General features: G+C 47.1%; 1 protein-coding gene across 2 annotated transcripts; it reads left to right on the top strand.

Annotated features, from left to right (window-relative positions):
* On the top strand, positions 1–26,703 carry SPINT2 (serine peptidase inhibitor, Kunitz type 2). 2 transcript variants are annotated; one of them, XM_060000515.1, is made up of 7 exons: positions 2–359; positions 18,778–18,948; positions 22,189–22,242; positions 23,487–23,540; positions 24,106–24,267; positions 24,666–24,701; positions 26,030–26,703. In XM_060000515.1, the coding sequence occupies exons 1-7, from the start codon at positions 254–256 to the stop codon at positions 26,194–26,196; spliced, it is 750 nt and encodes a 249-aa protein (XP_059856498.1). In that variant the 5' UTR covers positions 2–253; the 3' UTR covers positions 26,197–26,703. The 2 variants fall into 2 exon arrangements, with proteins under 2 accessions (XP_059856499.1, XP_059856498.1); XM_060000516.1 differs by lacking the exon at positions 18,778–18,948 and having other exon boundaries at positions 1–359.
* Positions 26,704–27,156: the final 453 nt, after the last annotated feature.

The following is a 27,156-nucleotide window of genomic DNA, read 5'->3' as shown; positions in this document are numbered from 1 at the left end:
CTGAAGGGTGGGGGGAGTCCGGGGCAAGCGAGGAGCGAACTAAAGCATCGTGGGCGCAGGAGGCAGAGTGTCCGCACACCAAAGGACCGAGAAAGGTGCTTCCCGGAGACTTCCTGTGCGGCGAGGGAACGCGCACACCTGAACGCGACGCGCTCCAGTGCGCGTGCGCGGCAAGGGTCTTCCCGCACCTGATCGCGAGACCCCAACGGCGAGCAGCTCGAGGCCTCGCCTGGGCGGACCGGTGGAGCCAGTCATGGCGCAGCTCCGTGGGCTGAGGCGGTACTGGGCGCTCCTCGCCCTGCTGGCATCGCTGCTCCTCTCCGGGGCTGAGGCGGCCGACGAAGAAAGTGGCGTCCAAGGTGAGGGCCCGGGCGGGTCTCCTGGGAGCTGTGGAGGGCTGAGAGGCCGAAGGCGGGGCGTCAGGGGCAGGGTCGAGGGGGTAAGTGGGGGTCTGAGGAGGCCCTGGGCAGGGTCTGAGCGGGGAGAATTGGCGGGGGAGGAAGTTGGGGGCGACTTGGTGAAGCTCAGGGTGTGTAGCAAGACTGAACCTTGGGAAAGAGGTTTGGGAGCCCTTGGGAGTGAGGACAGGCGGAGGAGCCCGGCCTGGGAAAAGTTTCCTGTGAATGAGGGAGGAGACTAGCGCTGTTGACCAAGAAGAGCGGCAGTGCCCCTTCCTGTGGCAGGAAGGAGGTGAGGGGCCGAACAGAAGACCAGCCTCTTCCTGGCAGAGAAAAGTTCCAAGAAAGTCCAGGGAGGCCAGCCGCAGCGGGCGGGGCTTGGATTCGGTGACCTGGTGGCCGTTTTAGCCTCAGGAAAGAAGCCCTCACCCCCACCTTTTTGGATATTGGACAGCAGGCTCCTGAGAAACCTTTCTGGTTCAGCTGCAGCAGAATGCCTCCAAGAAGAAGGGTGTTTCTCAGTGATATCCAAAGGAAGGAAAAGAAAAGCAAAAGTGTTGGGGGGGAAAAACTTTGTCAGGGTGCAAGGCGGGGAGCCTCTTGGTATAAGAAGAATATTGGCATTGAGAAGCTGGACTTGGATTCCTTGGCCTGGTCCTTAGAGGTTGGTGGAGGGGAAGGCTCCGTTTAAACCTCTAAACTCTGTGGAAGTTTGGCCTGAAAGGTCTTTTTGAACAAGTGTCGGTCTAACCTTACTGCTTCAGACAGCCACAAGGAGGCTTTGAAAATAGACCTCTTGAAAGAAAAATTCGTTGGTTCAGCAAAATTTATTGAGCCCCTGTTATGTGTCAGGGGCAGTGCTGGCAGCAGTGATAACAGTTGGGACTCAGACAAGCCAGGTCCCTGCACTTAGAGAGCTTATATTCTAGTGGGATAGACAGAGACAGGGAGTAAACATTCAAATAAAGAGCATTCACCGCAGTATTAAATTACTAAGACGTAATTGAGCGGGGTGAAGTAGACAAACAGGGATGATGTAAGATGATGGGGGCCACTTTAGCTCTGGTTGTCAGGGGAGGTCTCAGGACAGTGACGGCTGAGGTCTAACATGAAGAATGAGCAAGTGGCAGCGACACAGAGGCTTCAGGATCCAACTGGAAGTAGTGGAGTTCAAAGGCCTTGAGGCTGGAGCAAGCTTGGTGGTACTGGAGGAAAAGAGATGACAGCGTGACTAGAGCAGGAGTGTGTTGGGCGGGAGAGGTGGGGGATTGGAGGAGGATGCCAAGTGGGGAAAATAGGCAGGAGCCAGGTGGCTTTACAGGCCAGCATTTTGGACGGAAAGAAAGAAAGCAGGATGTATGTGCACCAAGTCATCACCTGTGCTGTCTTCTGAAGACTGTTAATTTCCCTATGCCTGAGGCAGAGAGGAAAAATTGAGTTGTGGGGTGGGGAGTAGTGTTAAGAGCCAGTGGGGAGAGACTCAGCTCCAGGGAATTAGGAATGCAGGTGTTGATCATTCTTGTGGTCTGAACTAGAATTTGTCAGCCCTTCTGGATTTTTTTAGGGGAATTAATTATGTTAGGATATACCTTCCAGTTACCTGGCCTGGGACTTTATCAAAACTGAGTTTGGGGCTAACATGTGTTGCTTACTTTGAGCTCTTGTGCATCACTTAATCCTTGAAACAACCTGGCGGTGGTGGTGAAGTTACAGATCTTGCCTAAGGTCACACAATAGTAATTGACAAAGCCAGGTCGGGCTGCAGAGGCCTTTTCTGTTTGTTCCCAGTGGCTTCCCCAGCTGTTGCAGCTGGCTGGACCTACTGACCTTTCAGAAGTACTCCTATCTGGCTGGGTGAACTAATGCCCTTGCTTATCTGAAGTTCTATTTGTATGAAAGGTTTCAACAGCTTAATTTGAGGCAGGAGGTAGTTTTTATCCCTCCACCCCTTCTGATTGCTTTGATTTTTCTCAGGAAGCAAGGTCATCCATTAAGAGTGAGGTGTTTCTCCAGCCACACACAGCTGCACAGGTACCTCCAGATGAGTATGGTGGAGCGGGGGAAGTGTGTAGTGAATGTGTATAGCGGGGTGATCATAATGATCTGTGTGAAGACATGAGGGGGCTGAGGGGTAGTGGAAAGGTGGTAGGGCCAGTGGATTGTTGGCGTTGAGATTTTGAAGAGACTGAACTAGGAAGCTAGGATACAATGGGCAGTGAGGGAGATGCATGAAACTGAGGTTCTGAAGAGGCTGCAATTATTGAGACAAGGTCTAGGTGTGACCATGGGAGGGAGCGGCTGCAGGGAGGGCAAGATCACTGAAGTAGAAGAGGTCTAGGAACCAAGAGGCCAGGGTGGTTGGAGGATCGCCTATCTGGATATGGAAATCACCAAGAATGTTGATAGGAGCAGCAGCGGGAGTGACAGTGAGCCAGGAGCTAAAATCATGGAGAAGTGAGGAGTAGTGACCTGGATCAGCAAATGACCCACAAGGTGGGATACGATTTACTCTGATGATGAAATTCATAACTGGGTGTTGAGGGTGGAGGGGGAATGGTGTAGAAGCAGTGCCCACTTGGAAGGACACAAGAGAAGCTATATCTTCAGGGGAGAGCTGGGTTCAGTTAGAGTAAGAAAGTGACAAGAATGTTCAGAGAAGAGATTGAAGAAATGAGAGATTTTGCTTAAGATAGGCCATGAGTATCAGAGACTCCAGGAGTTGGGGGAAGGGAGATGCTGACAAAACAGGGTGATGAAGGGTAACTGGAGTCTGGGGCTGATGTGGTGATAAGCAAGTGATAGGAGTGTCACATGGTCTCGAGACTGACAATGTTGGTGAGGCACTGGGTGGTGGAGGGCAGAGAGGAAGGGGTGTGGGGTACAGTGGACATTTGGAGGCTTGGCAAAGTGTCCTGACTCCAGACCTTTGCAGATGGAGGTGGGGGAAAGCTGATACTTCTGTGGGTGTTCAGGTGTTCGTAGCATTCAGGGAGAGTGCTAGTCTGCATGGAAGCACGTAGAGATTATAAACTGGCTGTTCCCAGCAGGCCTCAAACAGGCTTTATGTGACTTGTACAGTTTCCAGGATTGATAATTTTTTATGAAATATTTTTATTTTTGGCTTTGCCTGAAAAATTTGTAGATCTGGCGGTGCCAGTCCAGTGTTCCCACATAGCACCCATGGGGCGGTGCCAAGTACTTCTTTTGGGAAGGACAAAGAAGACTGTCTTTCTCAGCCTGTATTTATTCACTTGGCCTGCCCTCTGTATCTTCTAAGAGTTGTGACTCCCATGTTAAGAGTATGCCCCATTTAGGAAACAAAGGTAGATAAAACATAATAGCTACTTATAAATTGTACAGTGCAGTGAGTGTGTGTATGTGTGTTATTGTTGTTAGGGAACACCCCTTATCAGGTGGCCACAAATGTGCATGATTTTTTAATCTCTTCTCGGGTGATAAGTCCTGGTATTTGGAGTGCCCCCAAATACACAATTTCGATCAATACAAGGGCAGATAATATATTCCTTTTCAGAATAGAACCTCAAATATTCCTTTTAGGAGTGGTTAGTTAAGTGTAGTTCCTGCTGCCGATAACGTATGCATCAGAACTTGTGTTAGTGGTTCCTTGGGCATCAGAACTTGTGTTAATGGTTCCTTCGCCCGTAGCCCTTCGTTGATTGTTCTTGGGAATTTCCACTGGAGATAAGTGCAGCAGCATTCATGTGAGAGCCTCCACCACACTTTGAAGTGATCTTCCATGTGCATCAACCTCTTCGATTAATTAGTTTCCCCAGAACTTTGACTGAAAGAGTGAACTTTCCAGTAAATCTCCAAGAAGCATGTTATTAGTCACCACTCCTTTTTCTTCTCCTCACCCCCATGGATAGTTGTAAACTGAGTAGCCAAAGAGAAGATGACAGGTAAGAGGGAAAGTGCAGCTGGTGTTGGTGATCAGCTGGGAGTTCTCCAAAGTAGCATCTTGTATTCTTGTCCTTCACAGAAGAGGCACTTGTTTAACTTGCAGGCAAGACAGTTTCGTTCCAGGAGAGTTTAAAATATTTATTCAGCACATATTGAACACCTGCCAAGTGCCAGGCACAGTTTTAGGCCCTGGAAACAAAGCACTGAAATGAAACAGATGACACCCTCCCGCCCCAATCCATGGCAGTTACATTGTAATGAGAAGAAGATAATACAGTAAATAAATGAACAATGAATAGATAACTTGGTGATGAGTACTATAAAGAAAAGTAAGGTGTGGGAGGGAGAAATTAGGAATTTGGGAGTAACAGATACACACTACTATATATAAAATAAACAACAAGGACCTACCGTATATCACAGGGAACTATATTCAATATCTTGTAATAACCTATAATGGACAAGAATCTGAAAAAGAATATATATATATATATATATATATATATATATATATATATATATAAAACTGAATCACTTTGTTGTATACCTTGAAACATTGTAGATCAACTATACTTCAATTAAAAAAAAAGAAAAAAGTAAGGTAAGGTTTGGTGTGCTTAGTACTAAAAGCATGGCCTTTGAGGCTCAGATGGTGACTATACCTAAAGAACATTGAGGGGCTTGCCTGTAGGTCCACTGAGGGAAAGTGGACCCTTGCCACCAGAAACATTCCTTTGCCCTGGTCAGTATTTGAGAAGTCAGCCTGTAATAGAGAAAGCCAGCCCCCAACCTGTTTCTCATTTTACCTATCCCCAGAGTAATTTACAACATTCAGACTTGTCTTCAGGTAGTTGGCCAGGCAGCCAAACCTCCGTGTGCCACGTCCTGAGACTGACAGGCCAAATAAGGGGTGAGGTAGCTTGTGATTCATGTGAGGCAGGAGAGAACCCTGCAGGGGTCACACTGAAATGACTTAACCCCAGGAGGCCTTGGTGGCCCAATGATCACGTGACTAATGAGGAATTTGCAAATGACCCCAGAAGCATTAGTGTATGGATTATGGATGTCCTTGTGTGATCCTGGTCACAAATGTCATTTCACTTGTTTCTGACAAGACCTTTTTGAAAACTTATGAAGGAGTGCTGGAACTTGGATGCTGAGGCCCCTGAACTTTGGAGTTAGTTACTTTGAAGTTTATTTGAAGCACATTTTTCATTATTGGAAAGCCATTTTAGAAATGAGGGCAAGTGTTTGAGATGGATCTCATCAATGGGGTCCTGGGTCCCTGGCCTCAGAAGCCCCGTAATCTGAAGTTCCTGAGTTCATATGTGGTACTTTGTCCATGTTTATTCCAGGGTCAGTCATTTAGAGTCTAGGGCGTGTTTGGGGTGGGGGTGGGGATGAAATAATATTAGATATAATAGTTTTTGACCTTTCAAAGGGCTACATAGATAGATATATGTCTGTGGTATTGAAATTTAGTGTGGTGCTTAGGAAAAACACGTCTACAAATGCTCCTGGGGTGGGGTGATAATGGAAAAAAAGGTTGAGAAACATTGCTCTAGGTAGAGGGCCTGTTAGCTGTAATCAGTTCCTGAAAATGGTCCATTTTTCAAAAAAGGTTAAGAACCCCTGAATGTGAATTAACAGACAATTCCATGAAAGACTTTGAAGCTACTGTTTGCTTACAAATTTTTTTTTTTTTTAACATTTAGGACATTTTTCTAAAATTTGGTTTTTTTTTTTGGCTGCGTTGGGTCTTTGTTACTGCCTGTGGGCTTTCTCTAGTTGCGGTGAGCGGGCTTCTCATTGCGGTGGCTTCTCTTGTTGCGGAGCACGGGCTCTAGGCACACGGGCTTCGGTAGTTGTGGCACGTGGGCTCAGTAGTTGTACCTCACAGGCTCTAGAGCACAGGCTCAGTAGTTGTGGCGCATGGGCTTAGTTGCTCCGTGACATGTGGGATCTTCCCGGACCAGGGCTCGAACCTGTGTCCACTGCACTGGCAAGTGGATTCCTAACTACTGTGCCACCAGGGAAGCCCTTCCTTACAAATTATTCAGATGGAGCACTGTGATTCTAGTTATGAATTTAGGTAAGGGTAGAATTTATAGTCCTGCTTGAGTGATGAGTATGAGGTGACAGTGGGTAGGGGTGGTGGTTTGCATTGTGCTGATAGTTTATGGAATGTAAACCTTTAAATCTAAATATTTTATATCTAAAATGCCAAGATTATATATCTAAAACAACAAGATTTTATGAGCCTTATAATTTAAGTTGGATTTGTTATTGTAAATGTTCTTTCCTCATAAACACCTAGGGGTTATTTTAAAGTTTCTGAATTACTTATCCTAATAACGACAACTTCCCGGCACCACAACCTAGAGGACGTGGGTAGTTAGTGGCTTTCTGTACTAGAAACAGAAGTCTTCAAGTATGTAGAACCTATCCAACTAAGCAAAATAGCTGGATTTGTAGATCACCTTGAAATAAGACTGATTGTAAAATAAATGTCAACTTCGGAATTTGGCACAGTAGAATTAAAGCAGCCTTGAATATCTGCCTCCCTGGTATTCAGTACCTCTTCACTCACACAGAACTTTAATATTCTCTCATTCCTTGGTGAAAAGATAACTTGAAGTCCAAATGGGTAACCAAGGCATAATTTTTCTTATTTTCTTGTCTCCGACCTCTTAATCTCCTGATACTGTAGTGTTGCAGGACTTTGATCTCTGTGATAGTCTGCCATTGTCTTACTGTAGGTGAAGATAAGGAATTTTGTGTCTTCAGGCATGGCAGGTGGTTGCACAGCAGAAAAACAAAGGGAAGGAGTGATGGTTGGATTGGTTTGATCAACTCACTGACTTGAGTTTGTACTTTGGTTTTCCATATCCCCTCTATCCTGTCAGTCACCACATTCAGTTGGACTTACTAGTGAAATGTGTCATCCTTCTCTTTATCTTCATTCCCACTGTTCCTACAGTAGTCTGGTCTTCATAAAAATATAATATCTACTACTTGCTCAAAACTTTGTGCCAAATGTTTTAAGCCCTTATAGTGGCGTAAAAAAACGCCTTTAATTTTCACAACACTCTTAATGATTGTTCCCTGTGTCAAAGAAGTCCCTTCCATTTGAATTGTTTTTAAGAAATGCATCTGCAAGTCCACAGAGTTTAACTCAATGGGACCTATGGAGGGAAAGCCAGCTGAATCTCCCCACTTTATTACTCACCAGTGAATTCAAATTACATTGAGCAAATGCCCTTTCCCAGACAGGCCATGGTCAAGATAACCTCAAGATTAATAAATGGTGCATTCCACAGCAGGAAACAAAAATCTAGGTGTCACAAAATGGGACTTATTGCTAACAAACTTGTCAAAAAACATTTTTATACTAAGTAGATCCAGAATGGGTACAAATCACACAGAGAGGCCTTCACTTCAACTTGGGCTGAGTTGTATTTATAATGTCCTCAAGTTAGTTCTCTTGCTAACATTTCAGCTTTCACTGTAACCTGAAGGAATTTTAAAGAGGAAACTCTCCTGTTTACTACAGAGAATATTTCTGATACAAGATGTGTGGGTTTTTCCACATCAAGCAGTTCTCAGCAGACATGGATTGGGTGTTTGGCAATTTAACTCAATTCTGAAACCGCAGGGCGTGAGCACAGATCCTGTAGGTTAAGGGCTCAGTCTCGTAAGACTCCCTCTGCCCCCTTCAAATGCCAGTCAAAGTCCGAGGTTGTCCCCTGTCATTTTCACCAACCTGCTATAAATCAAGGGCTGCCATGACCCCCTTGGATCCAATTTGCTAGAGTGGCTCACAGAACTCAGGGTAACACGTTTACCAGTTTATTATAAAGGATACAAATCAACAGCTAAATGAAGACAGAGGTCTGGAAGGGTCCTCAGTGTAGGAGCTTCTGTCCTTCTGTCCTTGTGTGAGCCACCCTTTTGGCACGTGGATGTGTTCACCAACCAGAAGCTCTTCTAACCCCTTCAATTGGGGTATTTTATGGAAGCTTCATCACATAGGCATGATTGATTATTAACTCAATATTCCACCCCTCTCCCCTCCCCGGAGAATAGGGGGTGGGGCTGAAAGGTCCAACCCTTTAATCTTGCCTTGGTTTTTCTGGCAACCAGCCCCCATCCTTTTTTTTGGCCGTGCCACAAGATTTGTGGGATCTTAGTTCACCAACCAGGGCCCTGTGCAGTTAAAGCGAGGAGTCCTAACTGCTGGACCACCAGGGAATTCCCCCAGCCCCCACCCTGAAGCTTTCTAGGGCTCCCCCAGCCACTATCATCTCATTGGCATACAAAAAGACAATCGTACTACTCCAGAGATTGCCAGGGTTTTAGTTCTTGTGTCAGAAACATGGGTCCAAGAACGAACATTAGAATAGAACATGCTCCAGCTCTCAGGAAATTACAAGGGTTTTAGGAGCTCTGTATCAGGAAGGGCAGGCGGGGAGAGACCAAATACATATTTCTAATTATGTCACAGATATGATAGGTCTATAATCAGAGCTTTGCCTTATCTTCCTAAGCCCCCCAAGAGTCTGATTTAGATACTCTAAGCCTCTAAAATCTGCACTTTTTTTTGATTAGCCAGGCCTAAATCAGAGAATATGGGGCTTGCCGAATTGAAGAATACTGGGTTTATACATTTTCCAGCTTTATTGAGAGGTTTATACATTTTTGTTGCATGTATTATTGTTCCCTTATTATGAATGAGGAAATGGGTGTGCAGGGAGGTTAGGAAAGCTGCCTCCCATCCCCCCCCCAAGACAGTGGGCTAGTAAGAGGCAGCCAGGAATTCCTGCACACACTGGTCCTTTACCAGAACAGCTTCCTACAGGCCCTGTCCTCTCATCTGTCCTGCACACTTTTGCCAAGTGACTCTTCCTTATTGTGTCACTTCCCTATACCAGAGCCTTTGCTCATTTCCTTTGTACCTTGTGTGGCTTACAAGCTCTTTGAATTTAGGGTGTGATTGTAATATTTTACCTTGGGTGATTTTCTTTTTCTTCTTCTATCCAAGCCAGTCTTGTGGCTCTAACTTAATTGTAAACCCCTGGAGGTCAAGGACTACATTCCCAGTGGGTGCCTTCTATGTAGGATGGCTACTCAGCTCAGTTTACCTTGGAGGGTTCCAATTTATGCCACTGTGTTTCCCACAGTAACTATTAAGAATACCCCTTTTCGGGCTTCCCTGGTGGAACAGTGGTTGAGGGTCCGCCTGCCAATGCAGGGGGCGCGGGTTCGTGCCCTGGGCTGGGAGGATCCCACATGCCGCGGAGCGGCTGGGCCCGTGAGCCATGGCCGCTGAGCCTGTGCCTCCAGAGCCTGTGCTCTGCAACGGGAGAGGCCAAAACAGTGAGAGGCCCGCATACCGCAAAAAAAAAAAAAAAAAAAAAAGAATACCCCTTTTCACTCTGAAAAGTGTCTTGATCTGGAGGATAAATTATATGATCGCCCTATTTACATATATTAGCTATTCACCACACACTTGTTGCTTACTACTGTTCAAGATACTAGGGAATTTAGTACATTCAGTTTTATTTACCATGAAAAATTTAACTGAAAAATTTAAGCAAACAAAAGTGATGACTATAATCCACTCTCCAGATAAAACCCTTAAAGAAAATAAAAGTAATGAATTCACAAAATTAGAATACTCAAATTTTACTAAAAGATACAGATGGAAAAGAAAAACTGGAAAAGCTTCTCCCTCCTTTAGTCTCTTTCCCTAAAGATAGATTCATATCTAAATTAAAAATTTAAAAAGGAATCATAATATGTAAAACATTCTTTTGCTTTTTTTCTCTCAGACACTTTGCTATACCAGCACATACGTAGTTGTCTATTTTATTTTATTTATTTATTTATTTATTTTCTTTGCGGTACGCCGACCTCTCACTGTTGTGGCCTCTCCCGTTGCGGCTCCGGACGCGCAGGCTCAGCGGCCATGGCTCACGGGCCCAGCCGCTCCGCGGCATGTGGGATCTTCCCAGACCAGGGCACGAACCCGTGTCCCCTGCATTGACAGGCAGACTCTCAACCACTGCGCCACCAGGGAAGCCCCAGTTGTCTATTTTAAACAGCTCTGAGTATTCGATTATGTGGATGTCTCACAAGTTATTTCACTAGCATGAACAGGGTGTTCTGGTGGTGAATTTTCAGTTATTGTAGGTCTGTGCGCACCAAGCCCTTTGTGGATGTGGTAATAGTTGCCCCTGTTCTTTGAAACTCTTGAATTAATTGATTCTTCCTTGTTTGCTTTTTGCTACTGAGGAATGAACTGTATGCTCTCCTATTTTTTTGTATAAAATAGTATTTTCAGATGTCTGAGGATTATTGTAGCAAATCATTTCCCTTTGCCCATTATCCTTAGAATTCTAAGTGGCTTTAATGAAAAGAGTAGAGCTGTTTTTAGTGATGGAAGGGTGTGCTGCAGCATTTTTGGCAAAGGATTAACCTGAGGAAGGCGTGGTCAGTGTTGTCATAGAAATGTGAGCCCTAGGAGTCTATGTGATAGCATCTGACCACACCTGTAGGACTGCTGAGTTCTGTGACATGATGGGGTGGGGGGTGTGGAAAATCTGAGCAGGGTGTTTTTAGCAACACTCTCTAAAGAAGTGATTGGCAAACTGCAGCTCGTAGTCACTGCCTACATATGGCCTACACTCTAAGTATGGCTTTTGCGTTTTTTTAATAGTTGAAAAAAATCAAAAGAATATTTTAAGGCGTAAAAGTTATATGAAATAAATTTTTATTGGAATGACAGCCATGGTCGTTCATTTACATATTGCCTTAGGCTGCTTTCATGCTACCATGACAGAGTTGAATAGTTAGGCTAGGTGACCCGTGAAGCTTGAAAGAAAGGCAGTCCATGCTTTGCACAGTTTTCAACATGCACAGATTTCAGTTACTACAATATATTAACTGTGAGTACTTGGGTACAGAACAAGTTTCAGCTACTAGCTCTTCAGTCACAAATCATTGTGTAAATTACACATATGCATAGTGATTGGTCACTGCACATCTGTTACTCAGTTCATGCACAGCAAAGCATGTAGTTGTGTTGCTTCCTTGTTTCCCAGTATACATGACAGTTTACAAAAATGGTTAATCACTAGAGGAAGTTGGCCAAAAAAAGCACCAAAGTGTAGCAAAGAGAAAAAGTGATAACGCTGGAAGGGAAATTCCAATTGAACATAAATGGAGTGATAGAAGAATGCGTTAACTGTGGGAATGTTGACACTGCTTGCCATTTGAGGCCAGATATGCAGCCAGAGGAGCTTATCGACAGAAATGAGGAAAGTAGTTGTGACAAAAAAAGGATGATCCAGTGGAAGTAATGCTGGCAGAAACTTCCACAAAAAGTCAAGCAACTCTCAGCAATTTTGTGTCATTGAAAGAGCAAAGGATAAAATGTTGGAAGCTGATCCAAACCTAGAAAGAGGTGTGACACTTCACTAAGGCGAACTGAAAAGATTCTTGCTCTGTATCATGAGTTATATGAGTAAAGACCTTCACAAGCACTGTATAGACTACTCTTGGTGACTTATTTATTTACAAAGAAGATTAAACACTTCGATTCTCAAGTTTCTTTTTTTTATTTTAAATAAACTTATTTATTTCATTTATTTATTTTTGGCTGTGTTGGGTCTGTTGATGCACACGGGCTTCTCATTGCGGTGGCTTCTTTTGTTGCGGAGCACGGGCTCCAGGTGCGCAGGCTTCAGTAGTTGTGGCGCACAGTTGCTCCGCGGCATGTGGGATCTTCCTGGACTGGAGATCGAACCCGTGTCCCCTGCATTGGCAGGCGGATTCTTAACCACTGTGCCACCAAGGAAGCCCCAATTCTCAAATTTCTAATGTTTTAACTTATAGTGTACTAAATAAATATTCATTTTATTTTATTTATTTTTATTATTCTATACATTTATAGCCCACAGTTTTTCATTTTAAAGGTCATGGAACAATCATGATTGTTCCCATTGCTCTGCATGATTTCACACTATTCTGCCTGTATTTACTATTTGGCCCATCATTAAAAAAGTTTACTGACCTTCGCTCTAGAGAAAACAGATGAGGGGAGGAAAAGGACCATTTCATGAGTGGCTCCCAGCTTGTGATGTGATCCAGGGCTTTCTTATTAGTATACAGTGAGGCAAGAAGTTGGTGTTCTTCAGTTTATAGCACCCACAGGAGTAAAAAGTGTATCAAGGGACTTACCTGGTGGAGCGATGGTTAAGAATCCCCCTGCCAATGCAGGGGACACGGGTTTGATCCCTGGTCCGGGAAGATCCCACATGTCGCAGAGCAACTATGCCTGTGCACCACAACTACTGAGCCTGCGCTCTAGAGCCCGCGAGCCACAGCTACTGAAGCCCGCGCACCTTAGAGCCCGAGCTCTGCACCAAGAGAAGCAATGCAATGAGAAGCGCACACACTGCAACGAAGAGTAGTCCCCGCTCGCCGCAACTAGAGAATGCCTGCGCGCAGCAATTAAGACCCAACGCAGCCAAAATTAAATAAATAAATTTTAAAAAAGCTCAAGCAACTTTAGAACCAGAGAAACCTGTTTTCTATGACAAAGACCGGTCTGTTTGGCAATTTTGTAATAGCCAGTGTTCAAAATGCCTGCCAGGGTTTTGTAATTTAGGTTCATATGTCAGATAATGTGTGATTTTAACCATTTTTAATACTTTTCCAAGAGAATGTTACTGTTTCTGAAAGGCAGGAATTCCATTTTTCCATATTCTGAAGCAAGTGTATCCAAATTTGGTGCCCTTCAGCTTTTCCCTGTTTTTCTTATTCTGTTTTGAAAACTTATAGAACATATTTAATTTTGCACTAGCATTTGTGAGCACAGAAATAGAACTTGAAACATATTTTTCATGAATGTTTTCCAAAACTATTCTGAGACCAGTATATCATTTCGTCATCTCTTAATAAGAACAGTTATTTATTAAGGAATAACTTCCTGAAAAATTTCCAACCGAGTCCCCCTCAGCCTTGGCCAGTTCTTTGGTATGGCTGTTTATGACCCTGTCATTGAGTGTCACCATAAACAGGCATAGCAGAGGGCCTGGCCTTGGTGAGCCCTCCAGTTGTGATGAAGCCTTGAGGAATGTTTTGGCTTTTAGGCAACTTCAGTTTCATGTTTTTCCCACTGCCTGTCACTATAGTGGTTTTTTTCTTTCTTTCCATCCAAGGAGTCGTTTTGTTTGTGCCTGCGCTTTCTGATCAGACCCATTTGAATTCATATACAGGTCTGCTGCTTGCTTAGCTTAACCTACCCAAAGCCTCAGTGTTCTGCTTTGTAAAGGGCAGGGGTGGGAGTGTTACTGCATGAGTCACAGTTTTATTGTGACTATTAGAAATCGTGCATAGAATGTGCCTGGCATCAAGCTTAGTGAAGGCAATGAAATGGGGTGTCAAGAAATAAGTCATGCTCTGCATTTTGGTTCATTTTGATTTTAAGCTGGGTCTACCAAAGTATAGTATTTTGAGTTTTTTGACTTTTTTTTTTTTTTTGTGGTACACGGGCCTCTAACTGTTGTGGCCTCTCCCACTGCGGAGCACAGGCTCCGGACACGCAGGCTTAGCGGCCATGGCTCACGGGCCCAGCCACTCCGCGGCATGTGGGATCTTCCCGGACCGGGGCATGAACCCGTGTCCCCAGCATTGGCAGGCGGACTCTCAACCGCTGCGCCACCAGGGAAGCCCTGAAGTTTTTTTAAGGAAGGTGATAAGTCATGGAAGTCATCTTACATACTAAAGTATTTCTGGCTTTTTGTACAAGATTTTTGGAGAACAACAAAAGAGAAAATGCACTGATGTTATTTGGAGTGAGGTGAACAACATGTGGCCTGTGTTTCCTAAAGGAACATTCTCTCCTTTGAAACGAACCAAGCAAGCAAACAAAAACAAAATCCTTTTTCATGAGATTACTTCCTTAAGCCTAGAGAGTAAAAATGTATATGATGGAAGCTTAAAAGCAGTTTAGTTAGTAAAAGCATGTGACAAAATGAGACTTTTCTCCATTTGACAAGGAGCCTCCATACTCAGAGAAGGGACTCTGTCTTGACACAGTAAGTGTGTGGTTAAATTTCATCTTAATTGAACCTAGCTTTGGCCAACTAATCTGCTCCTTAGAGCTCTTTTACTCTAATTAAATTTATTTTAAAAAGATCAGCTTTTACCCCAATTTTAAAAAAATAAAAACAAAATAAAGAGATTAGCTTTTTTCTGATTTTATTATAGGAATTTTCAAATGTACACAAAGGAGTGAAAACAGTTTTATGAGTGCCCATAGACCATCACTCAGCTTCAACAATTGTCAGCATTCTGTCTTTTCAGATATACTGTGTTTTTAGTCCAGGTTCTCTCCTAATAAAGAGACATTTCTAAATTCTCCTGGGACAAAAATGAAGTCACCCCCATCCCCTCCTACCCCACCCAAGCAACCTGAAACTGAAAATAAGGCTGCTTCTGAAACTTAAACTATGAGATCAATTTGTGATCATTGACAGCAGATATGAGCAGCCGTCTGAGACAGAATAGCCTCTGAGGCCCACAAAATTTATAATGAAGGAACCATCACATCTACAGAAAGAATGGTCCAGTCAGGAAGAGGCATTGGTCAGTGGTGGAAGTCAGAAAAGTAAGTGTTCCAGAGGCAGACCTTGACTGTGCTCTCTTGACCTAAGCGCTTCCCGAGCTGTCTGCTGCAAGCCTCTAGTCTGCGTGGTAGATCCCAGTAGAGAGTAAGTTCACAGGAATCCTACGGAAAACTTCCTTACTGTGACTCCAAGTCACCTGCTCCATTTCAGCTTGCTATCCGAGGTGGTATGTTGGTACACATCCACCCCGCTGGACAGTTATTTTCTCAGTATCCTCCTGTGTGCTTTGTTAGTAAGATCAGCATCCCTGTGCCTCATCAGCTCTGGGGCACTGAGAGTGCCTGTCTGAGCCTACAAAGATGAGGGCCAGATTCTGTGCAGTGTTTACTTCACCAACGTAACTGCCCTCCATCCCTAGATGAGCTTTTCCCTCTTCCTCTCTATGCACCCTCAGGCTTCTATACCTGCACAGAATGTATCTGGCACCCTTGCTTATGAAAAGCCACCCAGTTCTCACCCTTTATACTGTGTTCGCCCTGCTGCGTTCTCTGCTGTGGTGTCTGGCAGTTCCCACCTGGCTGGCTTGAGCTTTGTTTGGCCCCTCTCAGGTGTTTGTTTCCATTGAGACATAATTCACGTTCTGTACAGTTGACCCATTTAAAGTGTACAATTCCCCCCTCAGGGTTTTTGTTTAAAAGATTGTACGTGAAGCTGCTCAGGAAGCAAGGACACAAAGCAGTCAATGATCCCCAGGGCTCTCAGCTTGGCAGGGCATTGGATAGGCTGTTGCCAAACCTCGGCAGCAGTGGGGTGCTCCCGCCTTGATGTTGTTTTCAGTTTGGGATCATAAGTGGATCACGTGTGGGTCCTCTCCATCTTGTCTTGTTTTTAGCAGTGCTGCCTCTGGCATTTGACAGCCATGTGGATTGGGCAGAAATATATACCAAAGAACTCTTCTCCTTCCGTGTCTTCCCTGGGCCTTGTTGATTGCGTTTGTTTTGTGACCTTTGCACATTGTCAAAAATACCTGTTCCAGGTGCACACCCAGCTGGTTCTGGTTGATGTGTTATATGGACAAAAGGTGCCTGGGCCTATTTAAAAAAAAAACTGATTTAGTAAAGTATTTACATACCATAAAATCACTTGTTTTAAGTATACAACCCAGGGCTTCCCTGGTGGCGCAGTGGTTGAGAGTCCGCCTGCCGATGCAGGGGACACAGGTTCGTGCCCCGGTCCGGGAAGATCCTACATGCCGCGGAGCGGCTAGGCCCGTGAGCCATGGCCGCTGAGCCTGCGCGTCTGGAGCCTGTGTTCTGCAACGGGAGAGGCCACAACAGTGAGAGGCCCGCGTACCACAAAAAAAATAAATAAAAGTATACAACCCAATGACTTTTGGTACATTTACAGAGTTGTACAACCATCCCCCCAATCCAATTTTAGAACATTTCCATCAGCCCCAAAAGATCCATCCCTGTGCCCATTTGCAGTCATTCTCCGCTCCACACCCCCAACACCAGGCAAACACTAATCTACTTCCTGTCTCTATTGATTTGCCTTTTCTGAACATATCGTATGATTCCATTCATATGAAGTATCCAGATAAGGTACTTTTTTTTTTTGGTTGTGCTGGATCTTAGTTGAGGCTCATGGACTCCTTAGTTGCAGCAGGTGGGCTCCTTAGTTGCGGCAGGTGGGCTCCTTAGTTGTGGCATGCAAACTCTTAGTTGAGGCATGCATGTGGGATCTAGTCGAATCCGGGCCCCCTGCATTGGGAGTGCGGAGTCTTATCCACTGTGCCACCAGGGGTCCCCAGATAAGATACTTTCTAACTGGTGGTTTCATTGACGGTTGCTTGCAAATTAACAGAGCATTTTTTTTACTTCAGAGTATGCTTTTTCTGCTGTACTAGTTACCTGTGATTTATTGGTGTGTGTGTGAGTTTCTTGGGGTGTTTGTTTTGCTTAGCACCAACCTTTTTTGTCCATAGATAGATGTTTTGTGCAACATTTGGTTTCTTGCCCATCGTTGTGATGTATTTTGGGAGACTCAGGAGAAGCACAAATCCTGCTCTCTGTGCTTTCGAAAGGTATCCCCTAGTTGGTGAGGTAAACCTAGCAAACATGAAAACAACTAGGGAGGAGTAAATGACAGCATATAACCAAGTTTTGGGCCCTAGGATGTTTTTATTTGAGATGTTTATGAAGCACCCTGTGCTAGGCCCAGGGCAGGGTGGAATGCCCTGATGCCAGAAGGCAGAGATGTAGGAGGCCAGGGTGTAGGGAGAGGTGATGTGGACTCGTGATGCCAGGAGGGGGTGATATGGTGGTGCAGAGCACACGTTGAATCACATGGTCAAGTTACTCCCTTTCCAAGTTGCTTTCAATCCTCCTGATTCCTCCAGGAGAAAGTTTCATTCTAGTGCAGGTGATACCTCCAGCACTTGTTTATCTGTCCCTTTTTAAGAGAGAGCAGATTTCTAGGCCTTCTGCAGGCAGATCTGTCTGGCTGCAATTGTAACATTGTTCTGTTTTCCTTGTACTAGAGTGGGGCCAGATTTTAGGACACCTTGTAACCCAGCCCATCTTGGTGTGCTCAGATTGGGGGAGCCATCATAAGCGCCGAAGCAGAGGAGTGACCTTAGTTGTCTCTGGAAGGTTGGCAGTTGGGGGAACTAACATTAGGGAGCTTCTTTCTGAGGCTCTTGTGGTAATTTGACTATGAAGTGGCCTATCCTGGCAGAGAGTAGACAGGAAAAGTTAGGAAAGGTCCTTCTGTGGGGCGCTAAGAGCACCAGGCCGTGCGTTTCCTTCCTGACCGTGCATTGCCAGCTCTGGGCTTTCATTTTTTTTTTTTTAATTAATTAATTAATTAATTTTTGGCTGCTTTGGGTCTTCTTTGGTGCGTGCAGGCTTTCTGTAGTTGCAGCGAGCGGGGGCTACTCTTTGTTGTGGTGCACGGGCTTCTCATTGTGCTGGCTTCTCTTTTTTTTTTTTTTTTTTTTGGCGGTACGCGGGCCTCTCACTGTTGTGGCCTCTCCTGTTGCGGAGCACAGGCTCAGCGGCCATGGCTCACGGGCCCAGCCGCTCCACGGCATGTGGGATCTTCCCGGACCAGGACACGAACCTGTGTCCCTTTCATCGGCAGGTGGACTCTTAACCACTGCGCCACCAGGGAAGCCTGCTGGCTTCTCTTTGTTGTGGAGCACGGGCTCTAGGCACGTGGGCTTCAGTAGTTGTGGCATGTGGGCTCAGTAGTTGTGGCTCGTGGGCTCTAGAGTGCAGGCTCAGTAGTTGTGGTGCACAGGCTTAGTTGCTCCGTGACATGTGGGATCTTCCCAGACTAGGGCTCGAACCCTTGTCCCCTGCGTTGGCAGGTAGATCCTTAACCACTGTGCCACCAGGGAAGTCCCAGCTCTGGCCTTTCAGTGCTAAGCTCCCCTTGGCCCAGTGAGACGGGCACATATCCAGAAGGATCCTGCAGTCTGGTTTTTTGCCTTTGAAAGTCCTTTTTCTATACTGGATGTGTGTGTGTTTGATAATGGGGGCAGGGACCAAATCAACACGCAACTGAAATTCAGTTCAGTCTGGTGGGTTGGTGTCTTTGTTGTTAGATGATGCCTTCCTATACAAAGAAGGAATCACTAGGTAGGCCTGATGGCGACACTTCAGAAACAGCTCACAGAGGAACTGTGCTGAAACTTAAGGCTCTGGTTCTCCTCTTGGGGCTCTGGAAAGCTGTGGGCCTTCTCCTACAGGTCTGTGCATGTTCTGTCTTGCCAGAATTGCCCTGCCAAGCTAACTGGTCTCTGGTTGGTTGTGTTTTAGATTTTTGCCGAGTTTCGAAGAGTGTGGGAAAATGCCGGGCCTCCATCCCTAGGTGGTGGTACAATGTCACTGATGGATCCTGCCAGCAGTTTGTGTATGGAGGCTGTGGAGGGAATGACAATAATTACATGACCAAGGAGGAGTGTCTTGCAAAGTGTGCTGGTGTCACAGGTAAGACAGTGCTGTTGGGGAAGTTTTATTATCTAGAGACACTTTATTAATTGGGACATAGCTGCCTTTTGCTCTTTGCTAGTTCTTCACTGCTGAAACTGGGAGACGTTTTTAAAAGCAGAAGAAACAGGCACAGTGTGAAGGTCGCCCACACGGTGGTTTCACAGCGGTATCCTCCCTCCTCTTCCCAGAAAGGGGAGAGTAGGCCGCAGACTGGAGCCAGGGGAGGGGTGACATGACTGCGTCTTCTCCCCAACTTCCCTTCTCCCACTACTGAGAGCAGGTCCCACGCCAGGCCTGGTATGAGCAGAGTCCTCCAGGTCTACTCAGATGGGCTGCCCTCCTTGCTTCCTGGGCATTTGGGTTATTTTTACCTTTGGGACAAATGACTTGAGGAGCTCACCCAGCCAGCCAAGTTACGAATCAAGTTAAAACTAGAACATACTTCTGGAATCCATCCTTCTCTCAGCCTTCGTGAGTGACTCTGTGGAATCAAGATAATGTTGACCCTGAGAGCCTCCCAGTGTAAATAAAAACCTAAAGCCCCACAACAGTGTGCACTGGCTCTGAACGGAGCCTCGAGGGACTCCTTGAGACCTGATGGCAGTGCGATATTGGCCCTCTGGGGCCTGATCCTTCCTAGGTGTTCCAGAGACCCGCAGATTGGGCCAGCCAAACTGTCAAAGATTTTCATTGGCGATTTCCTTAACATTGTTACGGGACTTCTTGCATCCTTTCCTGACAGCTTGATGTCAGTGTTTGGACTCTGGATTATGATTCTGTGTCAGAATGTGCTGGTGCCCTCAGTGCTCACCGCACTGGCTGTAATCTCTCTTGGCTTTGAACTCTGCATTCAGAAATCAGATAAGCTTATTAAAGTTGTGTGTAAAGAGAGGAAGACAACAGTGGTCTTGGCTGTGAACTGAGGTTTAAAACATAATGCACAGACACACAAGCCCAGCAGTGACTGAGTGCCTTGAGGAACATTTTATTGATCTTTGTGTGCCCAGTGCCCGGAAGGCACTCAACAAGTGTTTGGAGAGCCGAGGTGGCTGGTATTAGTTTTGGATTGTACAGATGAGTTCCTCGTCTGTTTTGGGGCAGGGTGGGGGGGGCAACTGGCAACCTTACCAGATGGTGATGGAGAAAAATACCATTTATTGTATGTGGTTTTCCGCCATCAGCTGTGATCCAGTGTCAGGGAAGGAATTAAGGGGAAGTGTTTTTTGCTACCTTTTCTGTCCTTTTCCAGTCAGGAGTTGACAGTAGCAAATGTACATGCCGTTCTGGTTACTCCTTGGTTTCTCAGGGGGAAAGTTAAGTTCTAAGAACACAAGCAGTGGACAGTGGGCATTAAGGCGGGATGTCTCTGCAAGGAGCCACAGGGTGTAGTGTTTTGCTGGGAGAAGGCAGACAGCTATCTATCTTCCTAGAGGTCAAGCCAGAGTCTGGCCCCAGCCTTGACGTCCCGGAAAGCTCATTTGCTGGCATCCGAGCGTGGCCGCACTGCACAGCTCCTGAGGCGTTCTCTTTGCCAACATATTTTCTCCCAGGCAGGCAAGCTCTGTGGGGAACCAAATGATAACGAGAATGCCAGTTTATTAATTAATTATAATGAGAACCAGAACCACCAAAGGGACCAGACACTTCTGTCCCTGTGCCTTCACCCTTAGTTTGTGTAGGCAAACCTCTCAGCGACATTCCCAGAACATTGCTTGATGAGGGGAGAGGCAGAACTGGAGGAGCTGGTTTGTGATGGGAATGTGTAATGGCATCAGGTTAGGCCAGCCCCACGCCTCTGCACAAGGGAGGGTTCCTCCCTCCTGGACCCTGCCAGCGCTCCCTTTTTTGCACTTGCACCCACGCTCTTAGCTTTGTGTGTGTGCAAGATAAAATATACATAACGTGGGCTTCCCTGGTGGCGCAGTGGTTGAGAGTCCGCCTGCTGTTGCAGGGGACACGGGTTCGTGCCCCGGTCTGAGAGGACCCCACATGCTGCGGAGCGGCTGGGCCCATGAGCTATGGCCGCTGAGCCTGCGCGTTTGGAGCCTGTGCTCAGCAACGGGAGAGGCCACAACAGTGAGAGGCCCGCGTACCACACACACACACACACACACACACAAAATATATATATATACACATAACGTATAATTTAGCATTTAACCATTTTTAAGTGCACAGTTTAGTAGCATGAAGTACATTCACAGTGCTGAGCACACCCTTCACTTTTCTAAAAATATTTATTTATTTATTTGGTTGTGCCGGGTCTTCGTTGTGGCACATGGGCTCCTTAGTTGCAACAGTCAGGCTTCTTTGTTGTGGCAGGTGGGCTTCTTAGTTGTGGCACACGGGCGCCTTAGTTGTGGCCTGCGAACTCTTAGTTGCAGCCTGCGAATTCTTAGTTGCAGCATGCATGTGGGATCGAGTTCCCTGACCAGGGATTGAACCCAGGCCCCCTGCATTGGGAGCGCATAGTCTTTTTTTTAACACACCTGCATCTTTTTTTAAAAAATAAATTTATTTATTTATTTATTTATTTATTTTTGGCTGCATTGCGTCCTCATTGCTGCACGGGCTTTCTCTAGTTGTGTCGAGCGGGGGCTACTCTTCATTGCAGTGCGCGGGCTTCTCATTGTGGTGGCTTCTCTTTGTTGCGGAGCACGGGCTCTAGGCACCCGGACTTCAGTAGTTGTGGCACGCAGGCTCAGTAGTTGTGGCTCATGGGCTCTAGAGTGCAGGCTCAGTAATTGTGGTGCACGGGCTTAGTTGCTCTGTGGCATGTGGGATCTTCCCAGACCAGGGCTCGAACCTGTGTCCCGTGCATTGGCAGGCGGGTTCTTAACCACTGGGGAGCGCATAGTCTTATCCACTGCGCCACCAGGGAAGTCCCACGCCCTTCACTTTTTTAATTCATTGGGTGAGTTAATACAGTTCCACAGGTTATTTGGCCCTGGAAGCCATTCTGTCTTTTTATAATGTCATTTCACACGTCTTTGCTCGGATTCCCAGCTGGTTGATCTTAAAATTTAACCCACAAGGGCAGTCTTGGTTCCTTATTTTCCAAGTTCTGGCAGGTTTGTGGTCCAGCATGTGCACTGAAGGGCCCACATAAAGGAGAAATGGGAGTCGCTGTGAGAGGCACACAGGACCAAGCCTCCTCAGGGATACAGCTTGTTTTGTTTCACCAGGCGATCTTGGAGGTACACTTTCTCACTGTGCTGTTTATTTGTCCTCTTGTAGTGAACACCATCAATGAACTGTCCAGGAATGGAGCAGATTCCTCTGTCCCAAGTGGTAAGTTCTTAAAAAGACCCAGGATGGAATGAGGGCCATCCAGATGGCTAATGTGAAAGGACATTTTTACTTTGGGCATTGTACAAGGGCTTCCACCTCCTGGTTCTGTTTACTCAGAACTGGCGAACAGGGGCTCTGCCTGGGCTGCCAGCTTCTGGCTCCTGGCCAGCATCCTTCCGCTGGGGAGTTCAGCAGACAAGAGGGCTGAGGGATTCTACAGTGCTTCCTGGCTGACCTCAGCTTCCTCCTGGGGGATAAGGGATTGTGGCTACTGCTGCATGTGGCTCAGACCCCTTCCCCCGCTTTGGGCTGGCTTCCAGTCCCCTGGCCTCAGCCTTCGTGCTGTCTTCACTGCCCTGTCCCACCTCCTTGCTTGCTGTATCTCCTTTGCTCCGTGTCGTCCTTGCTGTCCATCTCCCTCCCTGTGCTAAGAGTCCTCTGTCTTCTGCCACCCCCGCCTCCGTTCCCACTGCAGTTCTTGATCTGGAGCTTTGTGTTAGCTTGCTTTGTAGTGCTGACAGCAGCTGCCCCATTCCTCCTTTATGCTTAAAGGACTCTGCATCAGGAGCCGGGGGTGAGTGGTTCAGATGCACTCGTAAGTCCAGTCCAGCTTTCCCAAAGGCCAGTCCCCAGGCAGTGGGTTCTGCTGGGTGAGACCTGCTGTGGAGGGAGAGAGTCCCCCCCTACCCCATTTGAGGATGGCCCCCAGTCAGCCACTGGCCACACACTGGTTGCAGTCTTGATTCTGGTCCTTCGACTCTGACATCAGCACCCACGTGAGAGTGAGGCTAGGAATCCTGTGACTGTCCTGACCATTGCTTTGCCTGGGTTCATTGCTTATTCCCAAGCTGGCCTCTGTAAGGTCATGCAGAGCTATGGGGCGCTGGCATCGTAACTCTGGTTTCTGTCCTGTTTCAGAAGAAAATTCCCCCAAGAGAATAAGGGACCCTCCTCCCTGTGTCAGAGAGTGGACACCTCTGGTCTTCCTCATCACCCCAGAAACTGTGGCTGGGATTAGTTTCCATAGTAACCCCTGAGGTGACAGGCAGGCTTCCCCATCCGGCATTCATTCTGTGTGTGCCGTAGAGCCCATTAGGACTGGGAGGTGATGGAGCAAAGCTGCCCACAGAGAGGGGCTCCACTCCCTTCCAGGTACCTCAGTGGGCCCTTTTAGACTCAGCCCCAGCTAGGCGACGTGCCCTGTGTCCATTCCAGCCTCCCTGACGTGGATGTTTGTGTTTCAGTTCCCAGAAGGCAGGATTCTGATGACCTGTCCAGTGATATTTTCAACTATGAAGGTATAACTTTTAAAAAACATGTTTTCTTACTTAATTGGGAATTGAGACACACTTGAGGATTTCCATTAAGGGTATTGTAGAGCAGGGCTTCCCGACCTTTCCCAGGTGTTAGGACTCATGAGGATGCCCTGGGGCAGCAGGAAGCAGGATGTGACACAGCACACCCTTGGGAAGCTTTGCTCAAGAGGCAGCAGTGGCGTGCAGGCTCTGCCTCCCACCAGCTGCGCCCACGGGATACTGTAGCTCTGCCTCAGAGTCCCTGACTATGAAATGAGGGGCCTAGTTCAGACCTCTCTTGAAAGTTCAGAGACCGAGTTGACACATGTAGAGCCTACAACAGTGACTGACATAGAATAACCTCCGTAACAGTGTAGTCTGGCCATAAAGAGAAAGAGATCTGAAAATGTGGGCCAGAATGGCCACGTCTGTAATGGCCAAGTTTCTTTTAACAGAGAGATGTTTTCCCCATTGGCTGGCAGTCATATGACTGCTTGGGAGCATTCTAGCTCCATTCACCTCTCCTGGGCCCTGCTAATTTGTATCCCTTGGGCTGTCTCACTCCCAGAACACTGCACTGCCAAGGCCATCACTGGGCCTTGCCGCGCATCCTTCCCACGCTGGTACTTTAATGCCGAGAAGAACTCTTGTGATAACTTCATCTACGGCGGATGCCGGGGCAATAAAAACAGCTACCTCTCCAAGGAGGAGTGCATGCAGCGCTGCTTCGGTGAGTCTGCCTGACTCCTAAATCCAAGAAACAACCCCTGGCCTCAGCCTTCGTGCTGAGAAGGCTGAGGGTTCATGGGCAGATGAACCCTCCCGAGAGGACACCAGTCCCTTTCCTCATCCCTAAAATGAAGGCCTTGGAAATGCTGTCATTTGGACTCTGCCGTTAGTCTTCTCTGGCTCCCTGGTGGGGAAGGGGGTGGGCTGTGGCTCCAGCTGTTGGGCACATGTGCCCTAGGTCCCTACTGGGGTGGCAAGGTCTCAGAACCCTCAGAAGAGCTGGAAGAAGCCGTTCAGAAAGAGCGTGAAGGCCCAGGGCTGAGGGGAATCCTCAGGTGGCTGCAGCTGTGAGGGGAGGAGGGCTGAAAGCTGACCTCAGGGTTGTGTGTTTTCTTCCAGGCAAGCAGCTGTATCCTGCCCTGCCCCGCACTAAAGGTAAACGGCCTCTTGCCCCCTCCACCTGCCTGCCTTGACTAAGCTCAGCTGTGTTTTTTGCAGGCTCATGTTGTCTTGGACACATCATCCTTCACTGTAAACATCGTTTTGTTAGAAAGTCGTGTTTCTGCACGAGAACAGCCAGGCAGCTTGGAACATGTGGTGGATGTTTGTCCCACTGTACAGTGTACATAAACGGGTTAGGAGTGAGGCCACCTCTGCCTAGGCAGCCTGGGGGTGACTGGGGCCACCTCCTCCTGTTTGAGGTGTGTGGGATCTGCTGCACGCAGGCCTGGGACTAACTCCAGGTTTTGGGGGGGAACTTTACTGCCATGGGGTGTACAGAGTTGGTCATGGGTGATAACAAAGGAAGGTGGAAAGCCCTTGTCATGTGTGGGTGGAGCATGGCCCCAGCCAGTGCTGTTGTCCCCAAGCAGTCTGGTCTGACAAGGAGGCTAGGCCTCCTCTAGCTTTTGTTTCTGATTCTGAGCCTGAATCATGGATGGTAGTGTTTGCACAAAAGACCTGCCACACTGGTTTGGCCTCTTTCCACCTGTTTCCCTGTTAAGGAGTCCAGGCCTGGCCTGTGTGTCTGCTCTGCTTTAGAAGAGAAATGAAACTGGGACCTGGTTTGCCAGGCATAAGGATCTGGACGGTTGGAGATGGAGAGTGAATCGACCCTGTCCAATTCTGCAGCCAAGCGGGGAGAGGGAGCCGGGTAGCTGCCATAGGAGGCCACATTCCTTAGGTGGAGCCCCACCTGAAGAAAAAGCATCTTAACTGACCAGTGGGACTGCAGTGGGGCAACCACTATTAAATCTACCTGGGCAGTTAGGAGCATGAGGGTCCCCTCCCGGCCCTGCTCCGAATATACCCATGCCTCTGCCCTTCCCTCATTCCACAGGCAGCCACCCCAGCCAACTGCAGGGCCACATCTTTCTCTGTGGCTGGTTGGGGGAGGGGGGTGTGTGTTTGCACACACACACCGGAGGTGTGTGCTTTTCCTGTACAGATTGCCGCAGAGAGGTGGCAGGGTAGTACAGAGTTGAAGTGGGGATTTTTTGTTCAAAAAGGAGGAACACAAGGAGCCACTCTGTCCATGTGCACATAGCATAGCACCTCCTTTTTTCAGGAACCTACTTCTCAAGACTGTAGGGACTCTCCTTGAGGACTTCCTGTCAAGCAGTGTCAGTTCTCCAGAGCCTTCTGGGTTGGGGTGGGGGGACGTCTGGCCCAAGGGCTGCTGGTCTACCTCCCAAGCCCACGTGGACACTCTGGCTATGGCCCGCCTCGTCCTGCTGGTTCTGAGGCCTCTCTCTCATCCACAGTGGTGGTCCTGGCAGGGCTGTTCGTGATGGTCCTGTTCCTCTTGCTGGGAGCCTCCGTGGTCTGCCTGATCAGGGTGGCGCGGAGGAACCAGGAGCGCACCCTCCGTACTGTCTGGAGCTCTGGGGACGACAAGGAGCACCTGGTGAAGAACACTTACGTCCTGTGAACGCCCTGTCGCCAAGGGGCTGCCCTCCTCAATCCCCTGTTAAGAGAATCTGCGAAGGGAGGAGAGACAAGTGTCGAACACGTGTGCTTTTTCAAATAGAGTGATTTGTCTGTATTTGCGCGATCATTAGGGCTTTTGGCCTGTTTGTTAATCCAGAAGGTAAGAGGGCTGCTCCCTGGTCTCCCGGGATGGGTTTGCTTTGGAAATTCTCTTAGTGAAGGGCTGTGCACGTTGCAGATGTTCTAGCCCTAGATCGGAGTCGGTTCCTCTTCAATTTATTTCTTTGCTCCAGGTATAGTTTTCTTAGCTTATGTTGAATCCTGTTGCCTCCTTTCCCATCACAAAAGTGATGTTTTAATAGTTTCCTTTGTTTGTTTTCTGTTTGTTTTTTTTAAGTAAGCAGAAACATAAGTTTTTTTAATTAGGATTCTGAAAGGAAGAAAGTTAAATGTACAAGTTTAATAAAAATGGCCTTCCCTTTTAAAATAAATTTCAGCATGTGCTTTCTTTCTTTGTGGGACTGCTAATTTAAACTCTACCAAAGTTACCACAGGACACTACATGAGATGTCCCATTCCAGAAACAGACTTCTTAAAAAAACAGCATCTTTCAGATCTTCTTTTTTATTTATTTATTTATTTTTTGCGGTATGCGGGCCCCTCACTGGCCTCTCCCATTGCGGAGCATGGGCTCCGGACGCACAGGCCCAGCGGCCATGGCCCATGGGCCCAGCCGCTCCACGGCATGCGGGATCCCCCCTGGACCGGGGCACGAACCCGCGTCCCCTGCACCGGCAGGTGGACTCCCAACCACTGCGCCACCAGGGAAGCCCCTTTCAGATCTTCTTGAATGAAATACATCTTACATTCCAACTGAGTGCCCATAAAATTTCACCAAACAAGACTTAGCCTTACCACCTGTGGTAAGCTCTGATATTTTCTTATTCTATTTCACTTTTTA

Source organism: Delphinus delphis, chromosome 20, assembly GCF_949987515.2.
Source record: "Delphinus delphis chromosome 20, mDelDel1.2, whole genome shotgun sequence".
NCBI classification, from domain to species: domain Eukaryota; kingdom Metazoa; phylum Chordata; class Mammalia; order Artiodactyla; family Delphinidae; genus Delphinus; species Delphinus delphis.
Note: the sequence above shows the minus strand (reverse complement) of the source record. Positions and strands in the feature narration are given on the sequence as shown.